At 42.6% G+C, this 16,521-nt stretch overlaps 1 protein-coding gene across 50 annotated transcripts in view; it reads left to right on the top strand.

Moving 5' to 3' along the window:
• The window catches only part of ANK2 (ankyrin 2), a 576,252-nt gene that overhangs the window by 521,664 nt on the left and 38,067 nt on the right, over window positions 1–16,521 (top strand). For 36 of the 50 annotated variants that reach the window (XM_039913760.1, XM_039913763.1, XM_039913759.1 and 33 more), the window contains 6 exons: window positions 4,562–4,786; window positions 6,578–6,676; window positions 7,871–8,025; window positions 10,349–10,560; window positions 12,188–12,392; window positions 15,859–15,955. In XM_039913760.1, coding sequence (XP_039769694.1) covers window positions 4,562–4,786; window positions 6,578–6,676; window positions 7,871–8,025; window positions 10,349–10,560; window positions 12,188–12,392; window positions 15,859–15,955 — 993 coding nt within the window. The remainder of the gene's footprint in view (window positions 1–4,561; window positions 4,787–6,577; window positions 6,677–7,870; window positions 8,026–10,348; window positions 10,561–12,187; window positions 12,393–15,858; window positions 15,956–16,521) is intronic. The other 14 variants (XM_039913792.1, XM_039913801.1, XM_039913796.1 and 11 more) reach the window with 1 other exon arrangement.

The following is a 16,521-nucleotide window of genomic DNA, read 5'->3' as shown; positions in this document are numbered from 1 at the left end:
ATGTGATAGTCGGCTTGTTTCTGCCTCACTTGACATTACCTAGAACTAGAACCTACTAAATTTGTGGACGGAGGACCGATTCCTCTGAAAACCAGAATCATTGTTTTCTCCTACCTCATGATCTGAAGCATGTGAGCCCGTTTGAACTAAAACCAATGGATATTTTCATAAGTGCCATGTGTCTAATGACTGTGTATTACCTTTGCATTTTTCCCTTTCAGTTGAGAGCATTACATTTGCTGCAGTTTAGAAAGATCTGACATGAACCTGTATTTTGCATGGTTGCTGAATGTATATGGAAAACTAATTCTTATCACTGAGGCCTTAACTCTATTGCTAGCTGGGTAATCCTGAGTGCGGGGTGTACATAAATTAAGCATCTGAAAAATGTTAAAATATAAGTACCTAAAATAAGACTGGGCATCAATAGAAATGAGATATACATCTCTGTACATACATATATATATATATATATATAAATAAATTCATGTCCATTTAAGATGTGTATATATATGGATAGTATTTTCCAGTGCCTGTTCATTAAGGCTTAGAATCTTCTTTTAAATAGAAATTCATTCAAAACTGTAAGGTATTTTATAGTGTTCTTGCTTTGTGGTCCTGTGAAGTTATCCCTCATCTCCCATTCACAGTATTAGAAGTTTGGATTCTTCCAGCGGACCGTGTTTGGGTACCATGTTTTCCCATACTCCTCCTAGTTTTTCTTGTTCCTTTTTGCCTTTCCCCTAAACTTCCTTCTTTCTCTTATCTTCCTGTCTCTCCCCACTCTTCCCCTCCTCATGTTAGACTTATCTCAAACTCGGCTTTTACTTTATACACCGTCTTTGTACAATAAGGAATTTTCTTGCCTAATTAGGGCTCTCCTCTTTATCTTGGAACTCCTTTGGTGCTCTCTGAATAGTTTCTTTGCAAAAAACTGAAATTAGTTTCCAAACTCTGATCTTAAAACTCTTTACATCTTACCAAACAAACATATTTGTTTTGTTAAATCAACTAGCTACTAGATATATGTAGTTTTGGTTGATTTCTAATTTCTCATTTTTCTTATTTTTCCTTCCAATGGAAGGTCACTTACTTAAAAGCAGTTCTCCCAAATGTTTTTTAGTTGGTCTTGAATTTTTCCCTCCATTTATGGATTTTTTTTTCATTATTATATTGATATAGTTGGAAAGACATTCCTTGGGCTAGCATGATCGTGTACTGCTTTATGATGCTGTGTGCATTTTATTTTATTAATAATAATATTTGCTAAGTGCTTGCTTTGTATCAAGTACTGTTCTAAGCACTGGGAGAAATACAAGTTAATCAAATTGGACACAGTCCCTGTTAAACATAGGGCTCACAGTATAAGTAGGGGGAGAAGAAGTATTTAATCCTCATTTTACAGATGAGGAAACTGAGGCACCGAGAAGTTAAGTTAGAAGTTAGAGAAGCAGCGTGGCTCAGTGGAAAGAGCACGGGCTTTGGAGTCAGAGGTCATAGGTTCAAATCCCGGCTCGGCCACTTGTCAGCTGTGTGACTTTGGAAAAGTCACTTAACTTCTCGGTGCCTCAGTTACCTCATCTGTAAAATGGGGATTAAGACTGTGCCCCACTTGGGACAACCTGATTCCCCTGTGTCTACCCCAGCACTTAGAACCGTGCTCGGCACATAGTAAGCGCTTAACAAATACCAACATTATTATTAAGTGACTTGCCCAAGGTCTCACACACACAGCAGGCAATTTGTAGAGCCGGGTTAAAAACCCAGGTCCTCTGCCTTCCAACCCCATATTCTTTCCACTTGGCCATGTTGTTTTTCCCACTTCATTCATCCTGCTTCACTCTTTCCTCTCTTTCCTTAATTTGTCATGTTTTCTCTTTGTTACCCAGAACTCTAGGTTCTGTGCCTAATTCTAGTTTAGCGTTTTTGCACACAGTAAATACAATTACTGTTATTCCTACGAAAGCAGAATCCTCACTTAATTCACTTTTAGCTATTCTGTTTTTTTCACATATAGGATTCTTTGGGTTAAGAATGGTTAGGATGCCATCCATCAAAAGAGCAGTAAAACACAGGGAACATAGGACAGCCATGTATAGGGAATGCCAGATTGTTTAGAGATTCCCCCTTTAAAATGGATAATCAGAAATGCCGTTTTCAGACATCGATTCCACACAGAGGCCTCCGAAGTGTCTCTTGAGTTGCTTCCTTAGAGAGGGGGCACTGGGTATAATCAACGTGATGCTGTTACTAATTTCAGTATCGGAGTTTCAACGCCTTAAGAGCATGATCACTCTATTCCTAGAGGTGGGCATTGAAAGCATGTTTATATGACTAAAGGAACACAAAAAACATCCAAAAGGCAGTAACCTCGCTCCATCTAGGAGGCTACACCCAATAGAACTTAAATCTTTTAACATTCCGGCTCGTTAAAACAAACAGTAATATCCCAACCAAATGAAGATTTGAAAACCAGAATAAAAAAAACTGAGCTAGAGCTCTTGCGCCATGATTTCTGTTTTCATTCCTGTGAATGAGTTGCATATCTGCTTTCAAAAATGACTGTGAGAGTGATTTTACATGACATACTAAAGGCCAAAAAATTACGAGTCAGCATTTTCTTGGCAGTTTTTTGGATGAGGCCTAAAAAAACCCAACCCATCAGGTGCAGGTTAATAGTTCTTCCCTGAAAAATGTGCATTATGCTAAACAAAGCTCAGAGGACTGGAATTGATAGGCTGTGGGCTGCCTCCTGCATGTGTGGGAGGGAGAATGAAGTGCTTTCATATGGGGTCAATCAGCATGGCGTGCTTCAGATTGGCAGGTTATGGCTCCTGATCCATTCTTTTGAGAGTCGAAGTATTTCTGTTCGGCATGTGGAATGAATTTTTTTGTGTTTTCTTGAGACATAAATACTATCATATTTTTTTTTTTGGAGTTGCCCTAAGAGAAAGCAAAAGAGGATTATGCTTGTATTTCACATTTGGTGTCCTTTCTTTTGAAAGTGTTTCACATGGATGCAATTACCTAGGTGTGATGATTCTGGTGTAATTCTGGCATAATTAAGCCCACTGGTAGGTCTGAAATAACCCCTCCCTCCCTCCTGCAGACCTACTTTCCTCTTGTTCCAAACCTCTTGAAAACACAAAACAGAAATGTTGAAAAGCAACTGACTGTTAAAGGGAGGTATATTTTTCCTATATAATACCATTTTCCTGCTGCCCATTTTTCCTTGCACCTCATGAAAGGCCTTTTGAGTGTTTTTCATTCAGGACAAAGCCCAGGAAAGTGGGGAACATACCAGGATGGGCAATTCAATGATATTTATTGAGCGCTTACTTTGTACAGAACACTGTACTAAGCTTTCATCCACTAAATAAAAATCCCTCCAAGTTGTCTTAAATTCAGTTATAAGCTAGCAAAGAAAAGCGGGAGAGAGGTAATAAAAGTGAGCTCCATAAATAAATTGTTTCATTATCAAATATTTACTGCCTCCTATTAAAAAAGATTGTCAACCTTAACTCCACTTTATCAGCTCTCGATCAACTCTCTCCTGTCAAGATTTATTCCCATATGCATGATTTTCCCCCTATTCAATAGATAATTTAGTTTACCAACTGGAAGTCACATCAGAATATTAATGAATTGAAAGTAGGGTTATAGGAGTGAAATAATAAAGTCTAGTGACAGAGGATCTTAGAAAAAAGAATGGATTCATAGGTTCCATCCAATTCTGCTCGATTGTCTTATTCTTGCAGTAGGTTGTCATTCCAAACCTGCCCTCATCAATATACACTCACCTCTCCCATTGACTGCAGGAGGAGTTCTTGAATATATGAAGGTGGGCCTGAAAATCCAGAGACAAAGAACAAAATAATCCACAGTGAGCTAGAGGAAATGGCAAGACCTGGCCTTCCTTCTTGCTGTGCAACTCTTTCCAACTCTTCTTTTTGTTGACTTACTGGGGAGCCCTCCATAAATTTAAGGGATCACAGGAACACGGAAATGACCAGGGGGGCCTATTCATCGACAATGTGGCAGTTGATTTTAGCACACTTGAGGGTTGCCCATACATTGCTTCCTTTCTACTCGAAAATGAATTTATAATTTATTCCCATTCAATCGATATTGCTGTGTCAGTGTGAATCAGGTTAGTACCACATGCTGGTAGCAAGAGCCCAGGATGACAAGCAAGCATTGGTGTGAAGTAAGATTACCCATATACCCTTTGATTCTCGCCCTATTCCCACAGCCCTTACATAAATATCCTTTCCCTTTCTGTAATTTATTTTAAAGGGTGTTTCCCTCTGTAGATTCTAAGCTCCTTGTGGGCAGGAATCATGCCTACCAACTCTGTTGTACTTTCCCAAGCGCTCAATACAGTCCTCTGCCCACGGTTCATACTCAATAGATACCTCTGGTTGATAAATACACAGTAATGCTCATTCTGATGAAGGCAGTGTTAGGGGACCCCAGCTTGGCAGGAAAGTATGAGAGATGGATAAATGAACCTTGCCTTGCTACTTTCCAGCACATCTGATGTTTTGTTTCAATTTTTCAGTTTCCTGGTTAGTTTCATGGTGGACGCCCGGGGTGGAGCGATGCGTGGCTGTAGGCACAACGGACTCAGGATCATCATTCCACCTCGGAAATGTACCGCCCCGACCCGAGTCACCTGCCGCCTGGTCAAGCGCCACAGACTGGCCACGATGCCCCCGATGGTGGAAGGAGAAGGTCTAGCCAGTCGCTTGATTGAAGTTGGACCTTCCGGTGCTCAGTTCCTCGGGTAAGGCTTTCTAATAAGTCATCCTGACAGGGACCGGATTGTTTTCTTCTCCGCGTGAGGAAATCTGGGGCTCACCTGCTTCACAGAATGGAACTGAAAAAGATGTGTTGAGCTTCAGCGGTCTGTTAGGTGGTTCAAAGGCAAAGATTCTTTCTAGGGTTTACCCAGAGAGACAGGAGTGTCTCACTAGCTTGTGTGTGTCTTGGTGTAGAGCACTGATGATTGACATGCGAACACTCATTTTGCCTCTGGGTTGTTTGCTAATCAGTGCTGGGCTACGAACATGAAAGTCATGTTGTAGCCAGTGGTAGGTAATTCATATTTAAATCATCCCTGCCGAAGGCATGAAGAAAAGAATCACAGCACTGATCTGGAGCCAAGATAAATTTTGGTTGTTGGGTATAACCCAGGTGCACTTCTATTTTGGAAACCTACATTGGCTCAGTAGGCAAGTCCGAACACTTTTGAGTACAAAGGGACTGCTAGACTGCCTTTTTTTTTTTTCTTGAACCAAAACTGTACCTTTGAGCCTTTAGATTTCCTCAGCCAGTTTATTTTATACCCTTTCCTCATGTCCGTAGAAAAAGAAAGATTGATGCCCGTAGAAAAAGATTGCCGGACTCTGTAGCAATTGTGAATGGAAACCAGCAGTTTTTCCCTGTTTGTTTTTCCAGCTGCTATTATATCGAAAGGGCACCATCGGGTGCCAAGAATGAATAGCTGCTTCTGGAACTGACAAAAGAATGAAGCGTTGGAGGGGGAAAAGTTTCAATCTTATTTTGAAACAAATCAATTGTATTTAAGTCCTGTCCTAGCACGCTGATAGTTAAAATCCCAGGAGACAAGCCCCTGGATGATGAATCCTATTAGTCTGATTGCACATGTGTCGTTTGAGAGTGGGGGTCCTGCCTGTTGGCATGCCCAATCTGACACTTCGAACCCTCCGATTGGTATGAGCCACACCCAGCTCCCCCCTGTAAATGCGAGGATCTTGCAAAACCTCCTGCTAGATGAGGTTCTTGCAAAACCTCCCGCTCAGGAGGACTCACACCACTGTAATCAACTAATCTTAGGCTCTGTGAGCACAGGCCATTTCTTTCTGTACCATAGCTCGCCATAACCCAACAGGCTGGTGCTGTCAGGTGACCATTCCCTAATTCCCTGTAGCGTTCTAGCCAAAATGTATAATGGACAAAAGTGGAAAGAGTAGAAACAGTCCTTACAAAAGGCTGCTTCTGGCTTCCACCGTCAAGAAGCAGCATTTTCCTTCTTCCTTAAGAATAGGCCAGTTTGGAAGGAGGGGACGGTGAGAAGCGGAGTAGCGTGAATGGATCAGATCATAAGATAGTTATGATTGATTCATTCCACGCCGGTCCCATTCTCCTTCTCTCAGTCCCTTTTGCTCTCTCCCCAAACTTTCAACTGTTTTCATGATGCCACCCCCCCTCTCCCGAGTGGGGAGACATGAAAACTCACCTGAGCCAGAGCGTGGACACCATCCCTCACAGCTCTGCCCACTTCCACAGGGCATCTGGGTGGCGTGCGTCTGGCAGGGAAACCAGACGGCAACAGAGCCAGCTGCTATCGCCCTCCCTCAGTGTCCCCACCCGGGTCTCCTTTCCTCCTTCGTCCGGACAGACGGAGGATGCTGCTTGAATTCTGGGCCGAACCGTATGCAGTGTGAAAATTCGCTCCACTCTGTTGATCAGACAGTGGCACTGGGGATCTGTGAAAAAAATACATAAAGCTTACTTATGTTCTTTCTTTCACTGCTGCTTTGGATGTACTCAGTAAACTTCACCTGCCGACGGCTCCTCCCCCACTTAATGAGGGAGAAAGCTTGGTCAGCCGAATCCTTCAGCTGGGGCCTCCTGGAACCAAATTCCTTGGGTAGGAGTGACTTAAAACAAATTGATGGTTGCTGGCCTCCCCATTCTTCTTCTTCTTCTCCAATATGATTTTCTCTTTTATGTCATTGTACCCATGAGACTGCCCCCTCTCTGTGATTTAAATTCTCTATTACCTACCTTCAGTGGGCCATTCTTTGACCCTCGTGGTATGTGGTTTTTGTTTTAGTGGTATGTTACCGTATCTCCTCTATCGAAGTTGTGTGAACTCCATTTTTGTTGAAGCATGAGATCTTGCCTAGTTGTTCTAGTTATGACGTTTTGATGGATGGATTGATGTCTGGACCAAAGCAACCTGGAGTGGAGTGGAGAGGGAAGGCTGTCTTGTACAGGTCATAATGTAATCGTGGTATTTGTTAAGCGCTTATTATGTGTGAAGCACTGTACTAAGCGCTGGGATAGACATAAGATAGGCCAGACATGGCCCTGTCACTCACTGGGTTCACAGTCCAAGTAGGAGGGAGAGTAGGTAATGAATCTCCTTTTTATAGGTGAGGAAACAATGAGGCATAGAAAAGTGAAGTGACTTACCCTGTGTCACAATGTAGGAAAGTGGCAGAGCTGGGCTTAGACCACAGGTCCTATGACTCTCAGGCCCGAGCTCTTTCCACTAGGCCACGAGCACTACAGGATGACAAGAAATTGGTCCGCCCAATTTTGATAGGCCCATGACAAAAAAAAAAAAATGGCAGCCTGTGGACTTATTCCCCTCTGTGAGCTGTGTATTTTGCAGAAGATTCTCATTTTTTCCTTGATGGGAGATAATACAAATAAGCCAGTGATTATTTTCCCCATTGCACCCTGTCTTCAGAACAACAGAGTCTGCTCCCGCTCTCACGCGATCCTGCCCAACTTTGTCAGTGTTACGAAGATGGTTACAAACCATGCCTCTGAGCTTGGGTTACCTTGTTGTGGTTTATCCATTTTTACAAAAAGAGGTCCATTTCACAGTGCACGCTTTGGGTGTGGCCTCCGTTGACTTAGCAGTCACGGTGCTCTTGCAAGGCTGCCTCACCTCATTCTGGAGATGGGGGTGGGTGGAATCCAACGAATGGCACCCCTACGCTCCCCAGAGAGAGTGAAATTCCAGGTCACTTTGTAACAGACCACGTAGAATCTCGTAGTTTTCCGGTCGCCGGCTCCTTCCTGGGTGTGATGTGCTGTGTTGCTGTGCCAGGCCTGTGATCGTGGAGATCCCGCACTTTGCGGCCTTGCGAGGAAGAGAGAGGGAGCTGGTGATCCTGCGCAGTGAGAATGGGGACAGCTGGAAGGAGCACTATTGTGACTACACGGAGGACGAACTCAATGAAATCCTCAACGGAATGGACGAAGGTACCCGGTGCTCGGGGTGGAAGACCAGAGCAGAAGTGGAAACTCTCAAATATTATTTGACCTCGTCCCATTTCTTTACTGGGTTTCCTTCGCAAGTGATGGATCTGGTCCTATTTTCACAACCCTGGGTTGCTGCACTCAGGACTGCTTTGGGGCAGCCTTCCCCTTACCGACAGCCAACGAGGCTGTTCCCTCAGTCATCAGAGTTTCCCATAGTCCTCGGGGGCATCCACTTTGGCCAATAGCATATTAATCTACATCTAATGCAGAAGGGGGATTGTGCTAAAGTGCAATAATTTGCCAAATCAGTAATTCATTTCTTTGGTTATATAATAATGTTGATATTTGTTAAGCGCTTAGTACGTGCCGAGCACCGTTCTAAGCGCTGGGGTAGATACAGGGTAATCAGGTCGTCCCACGTGAGGCTCACAGTTAATCCCCATTTTACAGATGAGGTAACTGAGGCCCAGAGAAGCAAAGTCACTCGCCCACAGTCACACAGCTGACAAGTGGCAGAGCCGGGAGTCGAACTCATGACCTCTGACTCCGAAGCCCAGGCTCTTTTCCACTGAGCCCCCTGAATACAATTTTCTGTAGAGAGGAACCGGATGAGCAAAGTATTTCATTTGTTTATAAACTTCCACCCTCCTAATCTGTTTTCTCTGAGAAATTCACATCTGCCAGTGGGCCATGTCCTGTCCCAGTGCTTGAGAATTCTGAAGTGCATATTTCTCCTCATAGCTCAGATTCCTCCTTTTTCACAGTGTTCTTATCAGTGTAGAGCAATGAGCGTCAAATCATTTTCTGAAAATGAACCAGCTACCTTCCATGATGATTTAAAATGCAATGATCTCCCTTGTTCAATCTAAACTCAAGCCACATTTAATTTTTATTCACATTTTTCTGAAAGCATTTTCTATTGTATCCCCTCCTCACAATATGTTGGAACATTTGTGGGTTGGCATTAGGAATTCACATACAATTTTTTTTCATGGTATTTGTTAAGGGCTTATTACGTACCGGACACTTTATTCATTCAATCATATTTATTGAGCGCTTACTGTGCGCAGAGCACTGTGCTATTAAGCACTGGGGTTGGTACAAGCTAATCAGGTTGGAAACAGCCATGTCCCCATTTTTCAGACGAGGTAACGGAGGTACAGAGAATTTAAGTGACTTGTCCAAGGTCCACAGCAAACAAGTGGCAGAACCAGGATTATAACCCAGGCCCTTTGTCTCCCAGGCTTGTGCTCTTTCCATGACACCATGCTGTTTCTCACAAAGGGAATTCTGAAATGCCCTGTCCTTCCTCAGAAGTTGATAACTTTAATGTGGCATTATTATTTGATGCCCTTCTGGGTCCATCTAAAATGGGGACAGATTGTACCATCATCTCTCCAGGTATACTGCAGGGGTATTTATTTCTCTGCAAAGCATAGCTTCGGGCCTAGCCTATCAGTCTTCATGCACTTACAGCTGCCTTTAGAGTAGTAGAGCAGCTATGAGACTGGTGGTCTGTTATTTAGCAACAGAGATGAGTTCATGCTCCCTAAAGTGACCAGTGAAGTGCTGTCTTTCATGTGGGCCACTCGGTCATGCTGGAATGAAAGGATTAAGATGGGCAGGGGTAGATTAAGATCTCAGGCAGAGCTTTTAATGGTAGGCTTTCCTCTTCCACCTTGATCGTGTGCAACTTTGCTCAGCATACAGCCCACCTGGCAGTGGCAATCAGAGATATTCCCACCCAGTCCAAGAGCAATTCATGCGTCTGGAAATAAGCCCTATTCAATGACAAACAGGCCCTTTTCAACGACCAGTGCACTTCCCCCTCTGTGGTCAAGGCTCCCTTAAAAGCTGACTTAGTTGAGCGGGTCCCTGACCAGAAAGTTAATTTCTTTTTTAATAGTATTTGTTAAGCGCTTACTAGGTGTCAAACACGTTTCTAACCACTGGGATAGGAACGAGTGAATTAGGCTGGCATGGTCTCTATCCCTCATGGGGATTGCTGTCTAAAAGTAGGGAGGAGAACTAAGGTATGGAGAAGTTATGTGACCTACCCAAGGTCACACAGCAAACATTTGGCAGAGCCAGCTTTAGAAATCAGGTCCTCTGTCTCCCGTGCTCTTTCCATCAGACCACAGTGTCTGCCTGTCTGTCCCTCATCTGATTTACTCATTCCCCTGGGTCTTCCTGCTTTTGGTACCACCTCAATACCAACCAAAAATTCAGGTAAAGGGAAGATGAGACTTTTCGCCAGTGGTGAAGTGTGAAATATTCTGGTGGAAATTCCCGATGAGTAACATTGGATATTTTCTTTCATCAGTGCTAGACAGCCCAGAGGAACTGGAGAAGAAGCGCATATGCCGAATCATCACCCGCGACTTCCCCCAGTACTTTGCGGTGGTGTCCCGCGTCAAACAGGACAGCAACCTGATTGGGCCGGAGGGAGGGGTGCTGAGCAGCACCGTGGCACCCCAGGTGCAGGCTGTCTTCCCTGAAGGAGCACTAACGAAGAGGATCCGAGTAGGCCTACAGGTAACGAGCAATTGAATTTCTAGTAGTTAGTTAGGCTCTTCTTCACCCTTGTCAGTTAGAAAGCAGCCCATGTTGCTGAATGTGGTTATAAAGAATGTAGCATTTATTTAAATACTTCATTAATGAAGATTGGGCCAAAAATTGTCACTGATTTTAGGGCTGTGCACCAATTTATCCCATCCTATATAGCTGTTCTTTTCACCTGATATTTCCCCACCCTGCTCTCGTGAGAGACCCTGTTTCCTGTTGCCTAGAAAAGCAATTAGAATCCCAAACTCCTGATCAGGTCGTTCCTTTTCACATCCTGTAAAATAGCCTAGAGGACAGAGCACGGGGCCCGGGGCTCAGAAGGACTTGTGTTTTAATTCCAGCTCTGCCACTTGTCTGCTGTGTGACCTTTGGGCAAGTCACTGACCTCAGTTACCTCATATGTAAAATGGGGATTTAGACTGTGAGCCCCATGTGGGACATTGACTTTGTCCAACCTCATTAGCTTGTATCAACCTCAGCGCTTTGAACAGTGCTTGACACATAGTAAGTGCATAACAAAATCCATTGTTATTATTATTATTCTTTTTATAGACTCCTCTTGGGCGGGGAATATGTACCCTGTGTCTACCATATTTTTCTAAATGCTTTTTACAGTGTGCATTGCACCCAGAGGGTGCTCAATAAGTATCTTTACTACCAATTTAAGCCTTCCATTTGGTCACGGTATTCTGGGGCCAGGCAGTAGACAAATGCAACAGAATAAAGATGGACATCGGGATCAGGGATTAAGAGACATTTAAACTCCAATGATCTGCTTTGGAGTCCAACAACTCAGTGGACCAGGGCTTACGTTCTGCTTGGGTTTAGCCTGCACATTAATTCATTAACTAGCAACTGGTTTGCAGATGGACTCCAAAATATTGGCAGCCTCCCCAGATGCTATCCACTTAGAAGGCATAGCCCAAATCTTCCCACACTATTGTAGAAATGTTTCTGGTAACTAGGAGCAGCAGAAGCCTGGCAAACCATCCGGGGCTGAAAGTTATGCTTTCCATTTTTAATACAGTGCACAAATACAAAACAAAATCCTAACAATAGCAAAATTACTTTTAACTGCCCTGATTCATGTACGATCATTTAGCTCTCATCAGTACGTTCCTCTGGAAATAGATCAGTGCAGAGTCTACCAACTGTGTTGGATTTTACTCTTCCGAGCGCTTCATGCAGGGCTCTGCACGCAATAAATGATCAAGAAATATCATTAATTGATAAAATGGTGGATTTAGAGCATCAAAACTCCCCCGGGTAGGTGTGGGTGGATTAAGCCTGATTTAGTTACTTTTACATCTTGGGTCTGTGCCTGATTATTTTTTTGGCTCCACGTATCGACACAAAGTTTGCGACACAAAGCTGTGGACCTTTCTGCAATGCGGTGAAACAACTGACAGAATAAATAGAACTGTATACTATTCTTTAAATGTTACGCTCCTTTAAGCTCCTTTTGGGCAGGGAACGTGTCTACCGATTCTATTGTATTGCATTCTCCCAAGCACTTACAAGACTGCTCTGAAATCAGAAAGTGTTCGCTCAGTAGCTACCCCTGATTGATTGATTCTGATACTTTTCCTTTGGAAAGGCTCAACCTATGCACAGTGAACTTGTGAAGAAGATCCTAGGCAACAAAGCTACCTTCAGTCCTATAGTCACTTTGGAACCTAGAAGAAGAAAGTTCCATAAGCCAATCACAATGACTATTCCTGTCCCCAAAGCTTCCAGTGATGGATTATTGAATGGCTTTGGGGGCGATACACCTACGTTAAGATTACTATGCAGCATAACAGGTGAGTAGCCTAGAGGCATGCTTCATTTGTGTGGGAGAAGAATAAGATGAATCGTTTAAAATCAGTCATTTAATGGAGCAAGGCTCAGAGAACGTACTCAAGAAAAAGTGAAATCTATTCCACTCCAACATTGTATGTGAAAATTTTCTTTTTCTTCTTGAGGAGAGATAACATGATATCATGTTTTCCCTATGCTTTGAGGGTGTAGTTTCCTCTCCCAGCATCTGGCAAGAACTAGATGAATTTAGGGAGGAGAAGTCTCATGGCCTAGTGGGTAGAGTGTGGGCTTGGGAGTCTACTTTATCTATCATTCTGCTGGGTGACCTTGGACAAGTCACTTCACTTCTCTTCACTTCTCTGTGCCTGTTATCTGTAAAATGGGGATTCAGACTGTGAGTCCCATGTGGGACATGGACCGTGTCCAAACTGATTGTCTTATATCTGCCTCAGAACTTAGTACAGTGCCTGGCATGTAGATGCTAAATTCTGACCACTTTCTGGCATATCTGGTCTGTGGTTCTGCTTCTTGCAGAAGCAGCGTGGCTCAGTGGAAAGAGCCTGGTCTTTGGAGTCAGAGGTCATGGATTCCACTCCCGGCTCTGCCACTTGTCATTTGTGTGACTGTGGGCAAGTCACTTCACTTCTCTGGGCCTCAGTTACCTCATCTGTAAAATGGGGATTAACTGTGAGCCTCACGTGGGACGACCTGATTACCCTGTATCTACCCCAGCGCTTAGAACAGTGCTCCGCACATAGTAAGCGCTTAACAAATACCAACATTATTATTATTATTCTTGTGGACTCCCACCTTGGACCGACCTTCCCTCCTTCCAACCCATCATCCAATTTTTTCTCTTCCATTAGTTTTTAATTTCACTTCATTGTTTCTGAAGGATTTAGCGTCTTGAAGCTGTTAATTCATTAGTGAAAAGCAAACTGTTGTGGGATCTTCTGGGAAGCAGCGTGTCTTGAGGGTTGACTGTGTGTAGAGCAGACCATTAAGCACTTGTATATGGCGAATCAATCCCTATTTCTTATATTTGTGTATCTGACTCCGGACTATTTAGCAAAGAGTGAATTCTTTATATTTTCATTATGATTAACCAACCCCACTACTCCCTGCTAAGTGGAGCAACCAATTTAGGGCTGGGAGCCAGGACTACAGACTATTCTTGGTTGTGGTGACAAGTTAAAACTGTTCTCTCACATCCATACTTCCAACCCTACCGAGAGAGCCCGTTTGAACCTGAAAGAGAAAGAAAAGGGCAGAAATGAAAACAAATTACCTGGGTGGCCCAGTCTTGACCCTGTAGATCACTGAATCATGGGGTTGAAATGATCCTCAACAGGTCATTGAGACCATCCCTTCTGGTCAGTGAGACATCACTAGCTACACAAGGATTATAAGATCAATTCTATTCTCACAGACCTCCAGAAAAATCAAATCATCATCTTCCTACGAAAGTCCTTCCCAGTCAGTGTAGAGCAACAATCACTGGAAGATTTTCCTCCAGACTGTAAGCTTGCTGTGGCAGGGAATGGGTCTATTATAGCATACGGTGCTCTGCACACAGTAAGCACTCAATAAATACAACTGATTGATTTCAGCACAAATGTATATCCTTCCTGGTGCCCTTTAAATCCACTGCCTTTTTGTGCGTCTCCTAGCATCTCAGATTAATACCCTTTAATATGCTTGAAATTAAATGTTAGACCTTCACTCTGGTTTCTCTTTTTCAAGCTAAATAACCTCACCTTCTTTACTATATCTTGAAGTTGAATAACAATTTTTCGTTTATGCAATACTCTTTTACAACCCATGCTTTATCTTCACAAAACCTCTGTGAAATGAGAGAGGAAGGCATTTTTATCCCCAGTTTACCAGTGAAGAAATGAGACTCAGAGAAATTAAGTAATTTGCCCCAAATCACATAGTAGGGTAGTGGCAGAGACATGACTAGAACCCAAGACTCTGACTCTATAAAACAATAATAATAATTTTGGAATTTAAGTGCTTAGTATGTGTCAAGCACTGTACTAAGCACTTGTATAGATACAAGTTAATCAGTTTGGGCACTGTCCTAGTCCCATGTAGTGCTCAATGTCTGGGGCGGGGGTGGAAGAATAGGTATTTAGTCTCCACTTTACAGATGGGGAAATGGAGGTACAGACAGGTGGCAAAGCTGGGATTAGAACCCAGCTCTCTTGACTCTTAGATCCATGCTTTTCCCCTAGACCGTTTTTGTCATTTCTCATTTGTCCCAGTTTACAATCTCTTTCGTTGTTCTCTTCTGAACCACTTCCAAGGTTTCCTTATGTTCATTCTGGAGCACAGAATGAGGCACAGGATCCTTTGAAGTGATATCTGAAGGAATTTAATTCTCACCACCTAGATCTGTAATCGGGACTTCGAAAAGTGTTCTTTAAAGGCAAGGGGAGTAAGAGATTGCATTGGTATTTCCCATTACAGTAGACTTCCCCATAACATATCATATGAAAAGATAAAATATTATTTTATTTCATGTTCAAGCTGCCAATTTGAAATCAATTACTTCTAATTAGCATTAATTAATTGCCATCTATTTCTGAAAACAAATCAATCTGTAGCCCAAAGATACTGAAGCCTCAGTAATCACTGAGTATACTCTACGCAGTATATTATATATATTATACTCTTCACAGAAGACTGTCTGATCTTGAAGAACACTAAACTCTTTTTTCCTTTGTTCCTGACATAGGTGATCCTCCAAAATAGTTATTTCTGCTCAGATGAAAATTAGGTTGGGAATTTCACATGAACTAGTATGCCTATATGTAACTCTTGTTGGAATTGTTAAAAATGTTAAAAAAATGCTTTTTTTTTTGGCGGGGGGTGTTTAATGGCTTTGATTGAGCCTGGTCTGATAAAATATGTGTCTTGGATTCTTTGCATAGTGAGAAACCGACAGTACAGTTTGAGATAAAAACCAACCAAAGTGTTAAATCACATAAAGTGAATGTAGCCATTCCATAAAGATGCTGGATTGGATTCAGGTTCAGATGGATTGGCTTGACTTTCCCAAATTACCTTTCCATCCAGAGTATTAAAATAATTAGGGTGATTCTGCCAAATGGGAAAATTTGACTATCAGGGTTATAAATAGCTTTTAAAGACTTGTATGTACACCATGATATGTCCAGAGAATGTCTGGGAGACAAATCAAAATGCAAAATATTACTACCTCACTTTTCTGGAACAAGGCTTGCAAACTCTGAAAGTCTCAGCTCTGTCACTTAGAGATTGCAAGTCTCTAGAATAATTATCCTCCGATGCCAGTTGAAAGAGTCGATGATGCTGTTTTTATCTTGGCTGAAGAATGGGTGCGGAGGGGGAATTAGAGGAAAATAGATCAAATTATGGAGTACTTTCTTATCACCCCAAGCCTTTAAATTTGCATTATTGTTTTCTTTTCAATTATTATTCTAGGTGGAACGACTCCAGCTCAATGGGAAGATATTACAGGAACTACGCCATTAACATTTGTCAACGAATGTGTTTCCTTCACAACTAATGTGTCTGCCAGGTACAGTAATAGTAATAATGATAATTATTATGATGATATTTCTTAAGGGTTTACTATGTCCCAGGAACTGTTCTAAGCGCTTGGGTGGATACAAACAAATCAGGTTGGACAAAGTCCCTGTCCCAGGTGGGGTTCACAGTCGCAATCCCGCTTTCACAGATGAGGTGATTGAGGCATAGAAAAGTGAAGTGATTTGCCCAAGGTCTCACAGCAGACAAATGGCATAGCCAGGATTAGAACCCATGACCTTCTAAATTCCAGGCCTGTAGTCTATCCACTTCACCATGCTGCTTCTCTAATGTCCAGGAATCCACTATTATGCCCCCATGCTCCTCAAGTTAGCCATTTTTCCTTTTGAATTATTCTATTTAACAGAGCGATAAGCATACATTCAAGAAGCTTCTATTTAAAAAGAAAAAAGCTAGGAAATTTCTTTTGAATTTAACTTCACTCTACATAAAGATTAGATGGTAAAATTTAGCAATGATAGTGCACTTGAAAATATCCCCAATTTCTTTGAAACCCAACTATTGCAGGCCTCCGTAGCATTTTTAAAGACTCCGTAG

The sequence above is a fragment of the Ornithorhynchus anatinus genome, chromosome 12, assembly GCF_004115215.2.
Source record: "Ornithorhynchus anatinus isolate Pmale09 chromosome 12, mOrnAna1.pri.v4, whole genome shotgun sequence".
NCBI lineage: Eukaryota > Metazoa > Chordata > Mammalia > Monotremata > Ornithorhynchidae > Ornithorhynchus > Ornithorhynchus anatinus.
Note: the sequence above shows the minus strand (reverse complement) of the source record. Positions and strands in the feature narration are given on the sequence as shown.